This window comes from Macrotis lagotis, chromosome 3 (assembly GCF_037893015.1).
Source record: "Macrotis lagotis isolate mMagLag1 chromosome 3, bilby.v1.9.chrom.fasta, whole genome shotgun sequence".
NCBI classification, from domain to species: Eukaryota; Metazoa; Chordata; class Mammalia; order Peramelemorphia; family Peramelidae; genus Macrotis; species Macrotis lagotis.
This window is the reverse complement of record NC_133660.1, coordinates 233148098-233162130: the sequence shown is the minus strand read 5'-3', so window position 1 is coordinate 233162130 and position 14033 is coordinate 233148098. Positions and strand designations below refer to the sequence as shown.

The window sequence follows — 14033 nt, the reverse complement described above, 5'->3', positions numbered from 1 at the left end:
TGGAAGAATTCCTACCAAGTGAAGCAAGGATGCTAACAGTCTCCACTATTATTTGACATGGTGTTAGAAACATTGGTTATAGTAATAAAACAAAAAAAAAAGAAAATTAAGGGAATTAGCATAACCAAAAAGAAGGCAAGATTATTTTTATTTGTAGATAAATCACTATTTACTTAGGGAACCCTAGAGAATGAACAAAAAAGAATAGATCAATTAAGTAGCATGATCCAAAATAAATCCACAAAAAATATTAGACTTTCTGCACATTACTAACAAAATTAAGTAAAAAAGGCTAGGAAGAGAAATTCCCCTTAAAATAACACAGGATATTTTATTTCTGAAATATTCCAGGACACACTCATACATACATACATACACCAAAAGTTTTACATTCAAGCAGCAATGTTTACAGAACTAAAAAGTAAAATAATTGGAGGAAAATCTAATATTAATGACCAGACCAAGCCTGTAGAGCAAAAATGATAAAACTACCTACATTATCCTACAAATGTCTTGCTTTACCAATCAAATTGTTCTGCTTTATAGAATTAATAAAAAATAATAAAATTCATGTGGGGACTTATCAGGAGATTCAATAGAAAAAAGCAAGAAGGAAAGAGGCATAAGGAGGATCTCAAACTAGATTTTAGAATATAATTACAAAAATTATATATTATTGTTCAAACATTAATCATGACCCTGTGGAACATATTATGCCAAGACTGTCCATGAGGTTAGCCATTTCCTTCTCTAATATAAAAATAAATAAATAAATGTATGTGTATAGATATCAATATAGATATTGATATAGATATGTAAATGTATGAATATAATACTGGATTAAAAACTGAAAACAGAATAAATTAAAAACTGAAAAATAAAATAGATTAATAAAAAAATGCATAGAAACCTAGCATTGAAAACTACTAAGGAAAGAACTCCCACTTGACAAGCACTGCTAGAAAAACTGGGAAGCAATCTCATGATTGAATCAGTGTATGTAAAGTGCTTTGCAAATTTTAGAGCACCATATAAATATCATGCTATTATTGTTGCTATCATCATTACTATCATTTCACACCCATCAAATTAGCAAAGAGTATAAAATTCATCATTAGAGAGGCTGTGCAAATTCAGGACATTAATCCACTTCTGGTGGAGCTAGTATATTGGTCCAATTGCTCTGGGAAGGAAATTGGTTCAATTTTTTTTGTTGGGGGGAACCTTGAAATTATTCCTACTCTTTTCACATTCTTTGACCCATTACTGTGACTATATTCCAAATTACTGACAACAAGAAGTCTTATGTCTACATAAATACCCATAGAAGCACAATTTCCAGTAACAAAAATCTGGAAACAAAATGTGTGCCCAACAATTATTAAAGGACCGAAAAAACCGTAGTATATGTATGCAATGGAAAATCACTGTATTGTAAAGAATGCCAAAGAAGAAGAATTCAGAAAAATACAGCTGACTTTAATAAAATTATGCAGGGCAAAGAAAGGAGAATCAAAAGAACAGTGTTCACAATGACCACAATAAAGTAAGGAGGGTATGAACAAGGCAACAAACTTAAATCAAAGAGAACAATCTTGGCACCATCCTATACAAGTTGAAGGGTACATCCTTCCTTTATATTATTGTCTTTTGAGAAAATAGGAGGACTTCGTGGATCCAAGATGGCAGTACAAAGCTAGAAAGCTACCAGAACTTTGCTGGAAACAACTTTAAATGAGCCTCTAAATAGACCCTAATGCAAAAAAAAAAAAAAAAATCCACAAAAAAACAGTGAAACAAGTTTTCAACTCAAGAGAATATGGGAGGAATATAGGACGTTGTTTTGTATTGAATGTAAAAGTAATCATTTGTTTTCATCTAAGAAAAAATCTCTCTCCTCTGATGGTACTTAGCCTGGGATCCATGAATTTGTTTTTAAAAATATTTTGATAACTGTATTTCAATATAAATTTCCTTTGCAATCTAATGTATTTCAAAAGCACTTAAAAGCATTATTCTGAGGAGCCCATGGCCCTCACCAGACTCTGACACCCAGGAAAAGTTCAGACCCCCTACTAGCCTATTCTGATCCAAATACTATATAGGAGGAAGAAGTGAGGAGAAAAGGAGGAAAGAAGAGAAAGGTACAGATAGGAGGAGGAAAAGGGATTGTAAGGCCTGGGCTGGTACAGTTGGTAGGGCAGAAAGATACGTGTCCTACATAAGCCAGAGATGAGCCAGGTCAGGCCTCCTGGGTGAGAAAATCTTCTAAGTAGGAAAAGAATTGTAATTAGTCTGATGGTAATTGCAGAAAGATTGCTGGCTTATTAATTTTTTCAATAGGCTTGGAATACAGATTGAGTCACTCCATAAAGCCACCTTGAGCTCAGAGGTATAACCCGCCCTATCACTGATATGACACAGTGTGTGTGTGTGTGTGTGTGTGTGTGTGTGTGTGTGTGTGTGTTGTTTTATTAAGGCAGGAATCAAAGATTACTAATAGAACTCAATCCAAGGGGAAACTAATATAACAATCAGAAATAGAAAAATTATGATAATCACAGAGGAAGCAATGGAACGAGACAGATTCATTTCCATGGGAGAATGTGAAAAATTGGAAGACAAAGCTGCCAAAGGGAATCCAAAGGAAAGTCCTAGAATCAAAGACCTTCAGACCTGGGAGAGATCTCAGAGACAACTTAGGTCAGCTCCCTCTTAGTATATTAAGGAAGGCAAAACAATATCCAGAAAAGTGAAGTGATAAACCCAAGGAAAAACAGCCAAGGCTGACCCCCCCCCCCAATATATTGACTCTTGAGTATAGCCTTCTCATCACTACTTATTGGCTCCCCACAGCCTGGCCTATATAGACCAAGCTTCATCATCACACATCTGAATAGCCAAAACACCTCTCTTCATCTGAAGAAATGTATTAAATGAAAATTCATTAAGAAAAAAATTTTTTTCTCACCTCAGTCACTCCTACCAAGCAAGGAAGAGAAGAAGGCCTGGAGGTCAGTTCTCTTGTGCAGGACAGGGGTAATTCATGTTCTCCTTTACATCTCTCACAGTCATCCACTTTCATCCCAAGTTGACCATAATCAGCACGGCCCCAGGTAAAGATCTTGCCTGTCTCTAAATGCAAATATTTTAATTAAAGCTAAAGACAGGAAATTTCACAAATAACAATAACTTTCAATAGTCTTAAAAACTTAAGTAGTATTTACCTCATAACTACTTAATAAAGTAGGGCAGCTAGGTGGCATAATGGTTAGGTTGTAGGACGTAGGGATCAGGAAGACCTGATACCTCAGATCTTCCCCACTAGTTAAGTGACCCTGGATAAATCACTTCATCCTGTTTGCTCCAGTTTCCTCATCTGTAAAATGAGCTGGAGAAGAAAATGGCAAACTACTATAGTATTTTTGTCAAGAAAACCCCTCATGTACCCACAAAGAGTTAGACGGACTAATCAACAACAACCAGAAAAAAAAAATGAGGGGCAGCTAGGTGATACAATAGGATAGAATGCCAGGCCTGGATTGAGAAAGATCTGAGTTCAAATTTGACCTCAGATACTTCCTGGCTCTGTGACCCAAGAAGTCACTTAATCCTGTTTGCCTCAGTTTCCTCAAGCATAAAATGAGCTGGCAAGGACATGGCAAACCACTCCAGTATCTTTGCCAAGAAAACCCCGTCACCAAGAATCAGACACAACTGAAAAATGCCTGAACAACAACAAATGGGAATAATAAAATCACTTGTCCTATTAGGTTGTTGAAGGATCAATTGAGATAACCTTTTTGTGAATTCTCAAGCATTACATAAAAGCTGACTAGCATGATGAGTGGAAATGATATGGTCCTTGTACTGCAGATGAGAAAAGGGAGTATTGAGTATGTACCTAATTAATGCCACAGGACTCATAGGATCATGAATTTGGAGCTATAAGGAAAGCAAGACCAACTCCTCATTGTACAAACAAAGAAACTGAGATCCAGGGAGGTTATGAGGAGACTCAAGTGAAGCAATATTTGTAAAGTCATTGAGACTAAAACTGTACCCAAGTAATACAGCTCAGAGATTTAGAGAAAGAAGGTACCTTATAAGTCAAGTTCAACCTCTCATTTTACAGATAAGGAAACTGAGGCCCAGGAAACTAAAATGATATACTAATAGGCACTAGATGATAGGCAGGATGTCAACCAAGATCTTCTCACTTCAAATCTAAAGCTCTTTCCCCTGTTCCACTTAAACATAAAACGGGCCAGCCTCAGGCAGAGGTCATTTCAGGAATCTTCCTCTTGCCATCACCGCCCCATCACCCTCCTCAGATGACTCACACCTTTGTGTCTCCTGTCCCCACCTTCACATGGGTTGCTATCCAGCAGTTTTCTATCATTCTGACCCTTTCTCTATCAAAACAGGTCTCCCTCGGGGACTCACTTTATATTTGCCATTCATTAATGCTGAACAAGGGCTACTAAGTTCCCCCTCCCAAGAAACAAATTTGCATTATACTTGGGGCTTACAAGACTGTTCTTAACCTTTCATTGAGCTGGCAGTAGGCAGAGAGGGAAGGGTGGTGGCATCTATAAGCAGGAATGTTTTATATGGCCCTCATGCCACACCACACCACGCTATATGACACTACATATAACACAGATGGGTTGTGCAGTAGAGATGGGACAACAAGACGACCAGAGCTCCTGATGGAGTCTGAATGCAAACTGAAGTTTACTATTTTTTCTCTTTGTTTCTTTCTCTTTCTTTTTCCCTTCCTTCCCTCCTTCCTTTCTGTCTTCAATTTTTCTTCCACAAAATGACTTATATGGAAGCATGTTTTACATTGTATATGTATAATCTATATCAGAGTGCATACCATCTTAGGGAGAGGGGAAGGAAGGGAAGGAGAGAATTTAGAACTCAAAATTTGCTAAAAACCATACTAAGATTATTTTACATGTATTTAAGGAAAACCCAAGTTCAAAAGTGATCTCAGAACCTTACTAGCTATGTGATCCTGGAGAAGTCACATAATCCTATTTTCCTCAGTTTTCTCATTTGTAAAATGAGAGCTGGACAAGGAGATGGCAAACCACTCCAGGGTCTTTGTTCAGAAAACCCCAAATGGGGAAGACTTGAGTTCAAATTTGACCTCATTCTCTTGATACTTACTGGGTGACCTTCAGCAAGTCACTTAACCCCACTGCCTCCCAAAAACCAAAAGAAAAAAAGAAATTACAAAAAAGAAAACCCCAAATGGGGTCACAAAAAGTCAGACATGACTAAAACAACTGAAAAACAAATAGCTCTTGATAAATGCCTATTTGTTTCCTTTCCTCTTCCTTTTTCCCTTCCTTGCTTCTCCTTTTTTCCTTCTTTCTCTTTCCTTCCTTCTCCTTCCTGTCTTCTTGCCTTCACAGAGAGCTCTCTATTCCAGCATCCCTGAGTACGGCAGCAAATTATTCTTAATAAATCTGGAAAGCACCCTCTTTCCCCTGACAGTGAGCAACATGAAGACTCCCTGAATGCATTCAGTTCCACATTTGTTTTTCCAACAGAAACACAAATCCTGACGAGACACAGATTATTAACAGATTTTCTGCAATCAATATGCATGACCATGTGCCCCACATAAATTCTTTATACATATTTGTTTGAACAAAGAAAACCTTTGCGTAAGAGACAAAACATAAAGTAATGCATATTAAATTCTCAGAAGATCTCCTACATTCTTGGTGTTTGGTATCAAAGCTTCATCTGGCCCCACATCTAACATATGGTCTGTGCTTCTTCGAGGAAGGCATCTGCTGAACCAACTGAAATGATGGTGAAACGTCCGAAGGCAGTCCCAATGGGGGTTGGCTTGCTACTACTTCACTTACTCCCTCATCCATCTAGTAAAACATGCATCAAGGATCTACAATGTGCAAGACCCTAGCTTGGACAGAGAAAGGGGAATACCAAAAGCTTCTAAGGAAGCTCACAGTCTTGAGGAGACAGGTGAAAGGGTTCAATGAATAAGCAGAACAAACATTTTTTTAGGGTTTACTATGTGGCAAGTCCTGAGCTACAAGTAGCATTAAAGTTATTCCCTTGGAGAAGCTTACATTCTAATGGAGACAATCTGGAAACAATCTGTACACAAAAGACAGATACAGTGTAAATGTGAGGAAATTTCAGAGGGAAGGCACTAGCAATATGTGACCTTAGAATGTCAGAGCTAGAAGTATCTTTTGAGCCAGCTAGTCCAACTTCCTTATTTAATGGATTGTTATTAATTCACAAACATTTATTAAGGATGTACTACATGAACAGTACTATGCTAAGCATGGGAGGGAGTTAAAATTTGTGGGGAGCTTAGGGGGTTTTGTCTCATTTTTCCCACATTCCCTCCAATATTTGTCATTTTCCTTTTCTGTCCTATTAGTCAATCTAATAGTTGTGGGGTAGTTTGGTTTGTGTTTTCTTTCACAACATGACTACTATTTAGAAAATATGTTTTACATGTCTGCATGTGTATAACCTATTTCAAAGAGCTTTCCTTGTCAATGGTGGGGGGAGGGGGAAAAGAAAGAAAGAGAGAAGAAGAGAATTTGGAACTCAAAATTTTTTTCAAAACTGTTAAAAAAAATTTTATATGCATTTGGAATTACACCCAAAGGGCAACAAAAATGTGCATACCCTTTGATCCAGCAATACCACTACTGGGCCCTGAAGAGATTATGAAAAAGGGTAAAAACATCACTTGTACAAAAATATTCATAGCAGCCCTGTTTCTGGTGGTAAAGAATTAGAAATTAACTGAATGCCCTTCAATTGGGGAATGGCTTAAAAACTGTGGTATGTGTATGTCATGGAACACTATTGTTCTATTAGAAACCAGGAGGTATGGGAGTTCAGGGAAGCCTGGAAGGATTTGCATGAACTGATGCTGAGCCAGATGAGAAGAACCAGAAAAACATGGGGTGATGATCAACCTTGATGGATTTGCTCATTCCATCAGTGCAACAATCAGGGACAATTTTGGGCTATCTGTGATGGAGAATACCATCTGTATCCAGAGAAAGAATTGTGGAGTTTGAACAAAGCAAAGATTATTGCCTTTAATTTCGGGAAAAAAAAATGTTATCTTATTATATAATTTTGCTATCTCTTATACTTTATTTTTCATCCTTAAGGATATGATTTCTCTCTCATCACACTCAACTGAGATCAATGTATACCAAGGAAACAATGTAAAGACTAACAGACTGCCTTCTGTGGGGAGTGGGGGGGGGAGCAAGATTGGGGGAAAATTGTAAAACTCAAAATAAAAATCTTTATTTAAAAAAATTTATATGCAGGGGCGGCTAGGTGGCGCAGTGGATAAAGCACCGGCCCTGGAGTCAGGAGTACCTGGGTTCAAATCCAGCCTCAGACACTTAATAATTACTCAGCTGTGTGGCCTTGGGCAAGCCACTTAACCCCATTTGCCTTGCAAAAAAACAAACAAAAAAATTATATGCAATTGGAAAAAAGAAAATGGAAAAGTAGGAATATAGAGTTTGAAGTAATAAGATTTCAACTTATAGTTTGAATTACTGATGGATTATTGGATTAAAAAGAAGAATAAGAAGTAAATCAATGGAATAATTTAAATAAGACCCAGAAGGAAATAGAAGTCTAGTAGTTGATAGACTGAAGGACAATTAGGGAATGAGTTCTTTTCTCAATAAGATCTGCTAGGAAAACTATGAAGCAGTTTGGTGAAAAATGAGTTTAGAACAGCATCTGACACAACATGGCACAATAAATGTCAAATGAATAAACTAGCTAAACCTGAGAAATAGACTCATAAAATGCCAGAAGAGAATATCAGAGTAACAACTTTGGGAATGAGGAGAAGTAAATGGGAAAAATATATCCAGATAAAGGATAGAAAAGAATATAAAAGACAAAAGGCACTATCTCAATTATATTTTTAAAAAATGTAAACATTTGCACAAATTAAATCTTTTCAGTCAGAATTAGAAAAAAGATACAGACCGGATAGAAATCTTTGCATTAAACCTCTCTGATAAAAATTTTATATATATATATATATATATATATATATATATATATATATATATATATATATATATATGTATATATATATACATATATATATATTCATATACACAAATATATATATAGTTGTTTTTCTTTTAACATAAATTTTTAGAAATATTGTCTCTTCATTTGACATACATTTATTAAGCAAAGCTCTATGTTTAGTGAGAACTGCCTGTGCCAATCCTTACCTCAACTATATCTGATAAGATGAATGTTCAAATCAGGTCTTTAAAAACATAAATATAAATTTCAGGCCATTTCCAATAATTGAATCCATAACAGAGAAGTTTCCCTAAGGCACCATAGAATATCTTTGTTTTAAGTTGAAATCAATTCACGGCCTAAATTTGACAAGTAAATCTTTTTCTTGAAGAAAAGAATTATAGGGAGGCAACTATTATAAAGAGATAAGAAAACAGAGTAGTAGATTTGAGTCAGCAGGACCTGTGTCCAAATTCTGTTACCTATTAGCTATGTGGCTCTAAATCATGTAGTCCCTGGACCTCAGTTTTCTCATCTGTAAAATGAAGAGCTTGGATGAGCTGTGTTCTTAAGGAAAGTCTCCTCTAGTTCCAAATCTTTGATCTTATATATTAGCAATATCCACAATGGGCAAATGAATATTGTATCTAATTCTAGGCATAAACTTTGAAAGTCGTATGTTGTGCGTGAGGGAAGGACTGGAGGGAGGGATATAATTTGGAACTCAAAATTTTTAAAAAACTCATGTTAAAAATAACTATATATATGTGTAGATATTTGTAGATATATATACATACATATATGCATTTCTATATTTTTAAAGCAAACTGTAAAGATGTGTGCATTTTTACATATTCTCTTTTCTTTTCTACTTCATATGTATAAATGTTCTTTTTTCTTTTTGATGTTCATTAAATTCAGACAAAATATTTTTTAAAATATGGTGTCAGTTTCAAGGTGAAAGATGAATGGAGGGAAATGCAAAAGTTCTATAAATAATATCAGTGAGTAAAATGTAATTGGAATTCTTATATACAACTACAGATGGGGAAGGAGGACACAGTCTCTTGAAAAGAGAACAACACTGAAAGGCTGGGTGAAATCAGTGCCAAGCAAAAGGAAGGATGCCCAAAGCTCTAGTTGGGGCTCAGAAGAAGAAGGGCTCAGTTCCCTTGGAGTGGTCAAGGAAGGTTTAATGAATTAAGATGGGTATATATATATATATATATATATATATATATATATATATATATATATATATATACACACACACACACACACACACACACACACACACACACACACACACACACACACACATATATATATGAAGAGTCATCTGTATTTGGTGCCTTACCCACCCTCCTCTCTCTTCCACTAGACTGGAAGTAGGGAAGTAGGGACTAGGGATTGTGTACCACCCAAACTTTTTGTATCTCTCAGTGCTGAACCCAGGACACAGGCACATAGAACATGTTTGTTAAATTTAACTAAAATGTTGAAATGAGAAACTGGATTTGAACCTTTCATTATTCAGAAACTAATGGAGGATATTGCTGGGAAAGGGAAGTTAAGAAAAGAATAATCAAAGGCATCAAAAGGGGAAAGCATCAAATCTAATACCAATTCAATTATAGATCCAAATATGACTCAGGCAAAATCTGAATGGAAGCAATCTAACATATGGTACAGTAGAAAGTATATTATATTGGGACCTGGGTTCAAATTCAACAGCTGACACATACTAGTTGTGTGTCCTCTGGATCTGTTTCTTCATTTGTAAAAATGAGAGTTAAAGTTGCTGACCTCTAAGTTCTAGCCATTGTTAATTCTGTGATCCTACAGGCTTTATTATTTTTTTTGAGATTTTTTTTTTCAAGGCAGTGGGGTTAAGTGGCTTACCCAAGGCCACACAGCTAGATAATTATTAAGAGTCTGAGGCCGGATTTGAACCCAATCCTGACTCCAAGGCTGGTGCTCTATCCACTGCACCACCTAGCCACTCCCACAGGTTTTATTATGCGCTTCTTTGTCAGTCTGTTTGTAATGTGCTGCACTCTGCTCACAACCTTTCCATTGCTCTCCTGAATACTCAAACCAACATGTACCAATTATTTGGGCAATTGTGAGATCTGAAAGGCTAGCTCCTTTGAGGGACGAATAGTGACAGGCCACCCACCTTAGACAGTTTAAGAACTCAAGTTTGTGGGACTGGCATGAAAATGGGAAATTGGGAGATGGAGTTGGAGGCTGAAATGAAGAGATACCCTACTCAAAGTGACAGTGAAATGACTGTCCAATGTAATCACCTCTTCAAGCAGCCTTTTCAAGGTATCAAACTTTTGTTGTATAGTCTCCATTCCCAGTTTGCTTTAATAGTCAAGTTGATGACCACATCGTTGAACATGCCAAAAACCTCTCCTTACCTGGATGTAGTATCATGGTTACTATAGAAACTAATAATATCACTCCCTCTTGAACACTTCCCTGAACCACAAAGATCAGTTTTTGATATGATGGAATCACGAATAGTTGACTTTTATAGATTCTGGGGCACAAATATAGGCAGGTCTGTACTCATGCTAAACAGAAAGATAAAGACTACCTATTTGTTGCCTTCATATGTTCAGATTTACTCCTGCATTCATAGTGGTCAATATTTTTGAAGATAATTCTTTGGGGTCAAGATGAGCCTTTGGGACAAAGATTCATTGAACATCAAAATTATACACAACAAAGAGAATAATTCTAGTTTCTCTACCTGTAAAATGAGTATCAAGCAAGAGTTTAAGAGCCTAGTTAGACACTTGGTGCTGGAGATACAAAAAGAAAAGTAGAACAGTCCCTACCCCCAAGGATCTTACATTCTATCAGAGGAGAAAACATTTACATATAAAAGGTATATGAAAAATAGATAATACAAGAGATTTCATATAGAAAATGTCACTTGAGCTAAGTCTTAAAGAAATTATGAATTCGAAGAGGGGGGAGAAGAAGAGGGAAGTCCAGGCATGAGGACTAGCCGGTATAAAAGCATGGCAATAAGAAATGGAACAACATGAATGAAAAAAAGCAAGACAATTCCCTGCCCCACAGAGCCTATGAAGGGAAGGAAGTAAGATGCAATAAGTCAAGGTACAATAATAATTGTACTACCTACCTCATGAAGTTATGAGAAAAGAATTTTGCAAACTTTATGCACTGAGCAAATGTGTCATCTATTTTTTATTTATTCATTTGTTCAATAACTTTTTATGCAGCACCTACTATAAACTCAGCTCTGTTCTAGTTACTGAAGGTACAGAAACTAAAATGAAGTTGTTCCTATTTTCAAGAAGTTTACATTCTATTGGAAGAGCTCATATTCTATTACTCAACAAGCAATAGGGCTTACCTCAGAATGATGTCTGTAGTCCTAGCCTCCACATTTTAGGATAAATGTACATAGATTTCAACCCCTGTTTATCCCTAAAGTCTTCCTTTCTTTTGGCAGCTCCATGGGTACACTGATAATCAGACTGGGCAGGATTTGACTCCCTCAGGGACCTGAAGGTACTAAGGGGATGATGATATACAGGTTGAGTACAGGAAAACATTCAATATAGGAGTCATGGCTTACCAAGAAAAAGGAGGGGAGGGCATATATACTGAGTAGATGAGTTGGCTGAGTTATTGTACCCCACCAATTTTGCAGTGGGCAATATGGGGTCCAGTCACCCTGATGGAAGAAGATGTATCAACCAAAACACTGTTCTAGGTTCTAGTTGGAATACTCTGATTCAACATCTGAATGAGGGTAATGTGCCATATTTACCTGAGGGGAATCAGGAGGGGATTTACTCAGACAAATTTGGATTAAACTTGGGAACTCCAATGAGAAATTATCCTGGAGGGAAGATTCTAATCTAGAAAGCTTTCCCTAGAAATAAATGGGGAGTCTTAGTAATAATGAAAGTCTACCACAAGACTGGAAGTGAATGTTCTTGCTTAGCTTGAATACATTCACTTCAGTGCTATCCTATTCCTCAGATCAAATCTATCTGGAAAATCTATCTGGAAAACCTGCATGAAGAGAGACTCTATGATCTCTTGAGGCAATCTATTTCAGTTTTGGGCAGTTCTTATGAAAGTTCCTACTCCTTCCCTACAATCCTCTTTGCAATTTCCATTCATTTTTTTTTCCAGTTCTCCCTTCTGGGGCCAAACAGAACAAAGTTAATCTTACTTCCACATGACAGGCTTTCAAGGATTTGAAGACAACTTCAATCTTCAGTTTCATCTCTTTTGCAGGATAAGCATCCCTGCATAAATTTTATCTCTGAATAAATAGCCTTGTATGAGCATCATATACTCACTCAACCTGACTTTTGGACCATAAACAGGAGGGCAGCAATTTGGTCTTCCTCACCCTTGATAGAACAACATTAAGAGTTTGGTTTGGCTTTTTAAATCGTCTCTATCCTCCAAAGTGCCTCCTAATCCACAGAATCTTCCCATGATATTTCTAGAACTTTAATATCCCAGATTAATGATTACAGATGAACATAAGAGACTAAAGAATCCTAGACCAGATATCTGGGATATATTTACTTTTTATTAAAATTCTCCTCACTAGAAGGTTGGATACCAGGGGAGAGTTTGTTGTTGGTTTGGGGGTTTTTTTGGTTGGGTTTCTTGTGGGGAGGGGAGAGGTAGGTCATACCACTTTATGAAGACTGTCTTCTAAGGCAAAGAGGAGTCACAATTTGTATCAGAAGATAAAATACCTGCAAGGATGAAATCATGCCATCTGAAAGTATTAATATACTTAGTTCCCAGAGTCATGCCACTTTTTAGGTTACCTTTGTCTTCCTTCTGAGCTTGAGTTTACATCTCTACAATCCCTTCCAGCTATGACATTTTATGAACAGAGATATGGCAGAACCCTGGGAAAGAACAATGTATTTGGATCCAGAGGACCTGGTCTGAATGCCTATACTTACTACGTGACCTTGAGTAAGTAACTTCCCCCCACTTGGGGTTTTAGCTCCTTCATCTGCAAAATACAGGCTCTCTAAGATACTTTCTGGTTCTAAATTCTTTGGCCTTCAAAAAAAATTGCCTTTTTTGTGTGTCTCTCTGAGATCTATAAAGTTGTTATATCCATTCCTCCTGCCCTTTTCTAGAAACTTCTGGGACTAGTAAAGACAGTAGAATAAGAGGAAGCAGTATTATCTAGATCTTAAAAGTTACTCCAGCAAAAATCAAGATCAGATCAAGTGGAATTTCCATGCCACATGGTTGTACAGCAAACATTTTCCCTAGCCAGGCTTTGGTCTTTCCCTATCCATGACATAAGAAATGAGAACTCACACATTCCAGAATGATAACATAGCCTTCTCCCTTCCTATTATATCCACAACTCTGGTGTGGAGGTGAAAAAGGATACTTGCAAACCACTCATCATCTAGTGAGAATGACAAGAACTTGGCTATAATTGAAGTATTCCAAGTCCAAGGGTTGCCCAGACATCAGAACCCCCTTCCTCTTCCTGTTGTATTGTGAACACCATCCCCTAGATAAGTCTCCATCCAGCTCCAGTAACTAAGGTTCCAGAAGAGGAAACAATCTTGACCTGAACCCCACTGCCCTTATACTAGAGGAATAAAAGTTCCCTCAGAGCATGGTCTATTTTATTTTTCTTTATACATCTCCTAGAACCTAGTAAATTATATGGAAAATTTGAAAGTAAAGGGGTGAAAAAAATAGGTATCTGTGATTTCATAGAGCTGAGGAACCTCCAATGTGAAAATTCCTTGTACCAATGCAGATGATCACCTATTCTGCCATTTAAAAGTTAGAGAAGTGTGATTTGCCCTGTGTTAACTGTTTGACTCAAAGGCAGCACATGAACCCAAGTTTCCTGTTTTCATGGCTAGCTCTCTAATCACATTAGCTAGCAGATAGTAAAT

At 36.8% G+C, this 14033-nt stretch overlaps 1 protein-coding gene across 5 annotated transcripts in view; it reads right to left on the bottom strand.

The window, feature by feature from the left end:
* Window positions 1-14033, bottom strand: part of SERGEF (secretion regulating guanine nucleotide exchange factor) — a 255800-nt gene that overhangs the window by 201435 nt on the left and 40332 nt on the right. For all 5 annotated transcript variants that reach the window (XR_012477147.1, XM_074230170.1, XM_074230166.1 and 2 more), the window contains one exon: window positions 2972-3135. Coding sequence is in view for 4 of the 5 variants with exons in the window: in XM_074230170.1 (XP_074086271.1) it covers window positions 2972-3135 (164 nt within the window). In the remaining variant the exon portion in view is untranslated. The remainder of the gene's footprint in view (window positions 1-2971; window positions 3136-14033) is intronic.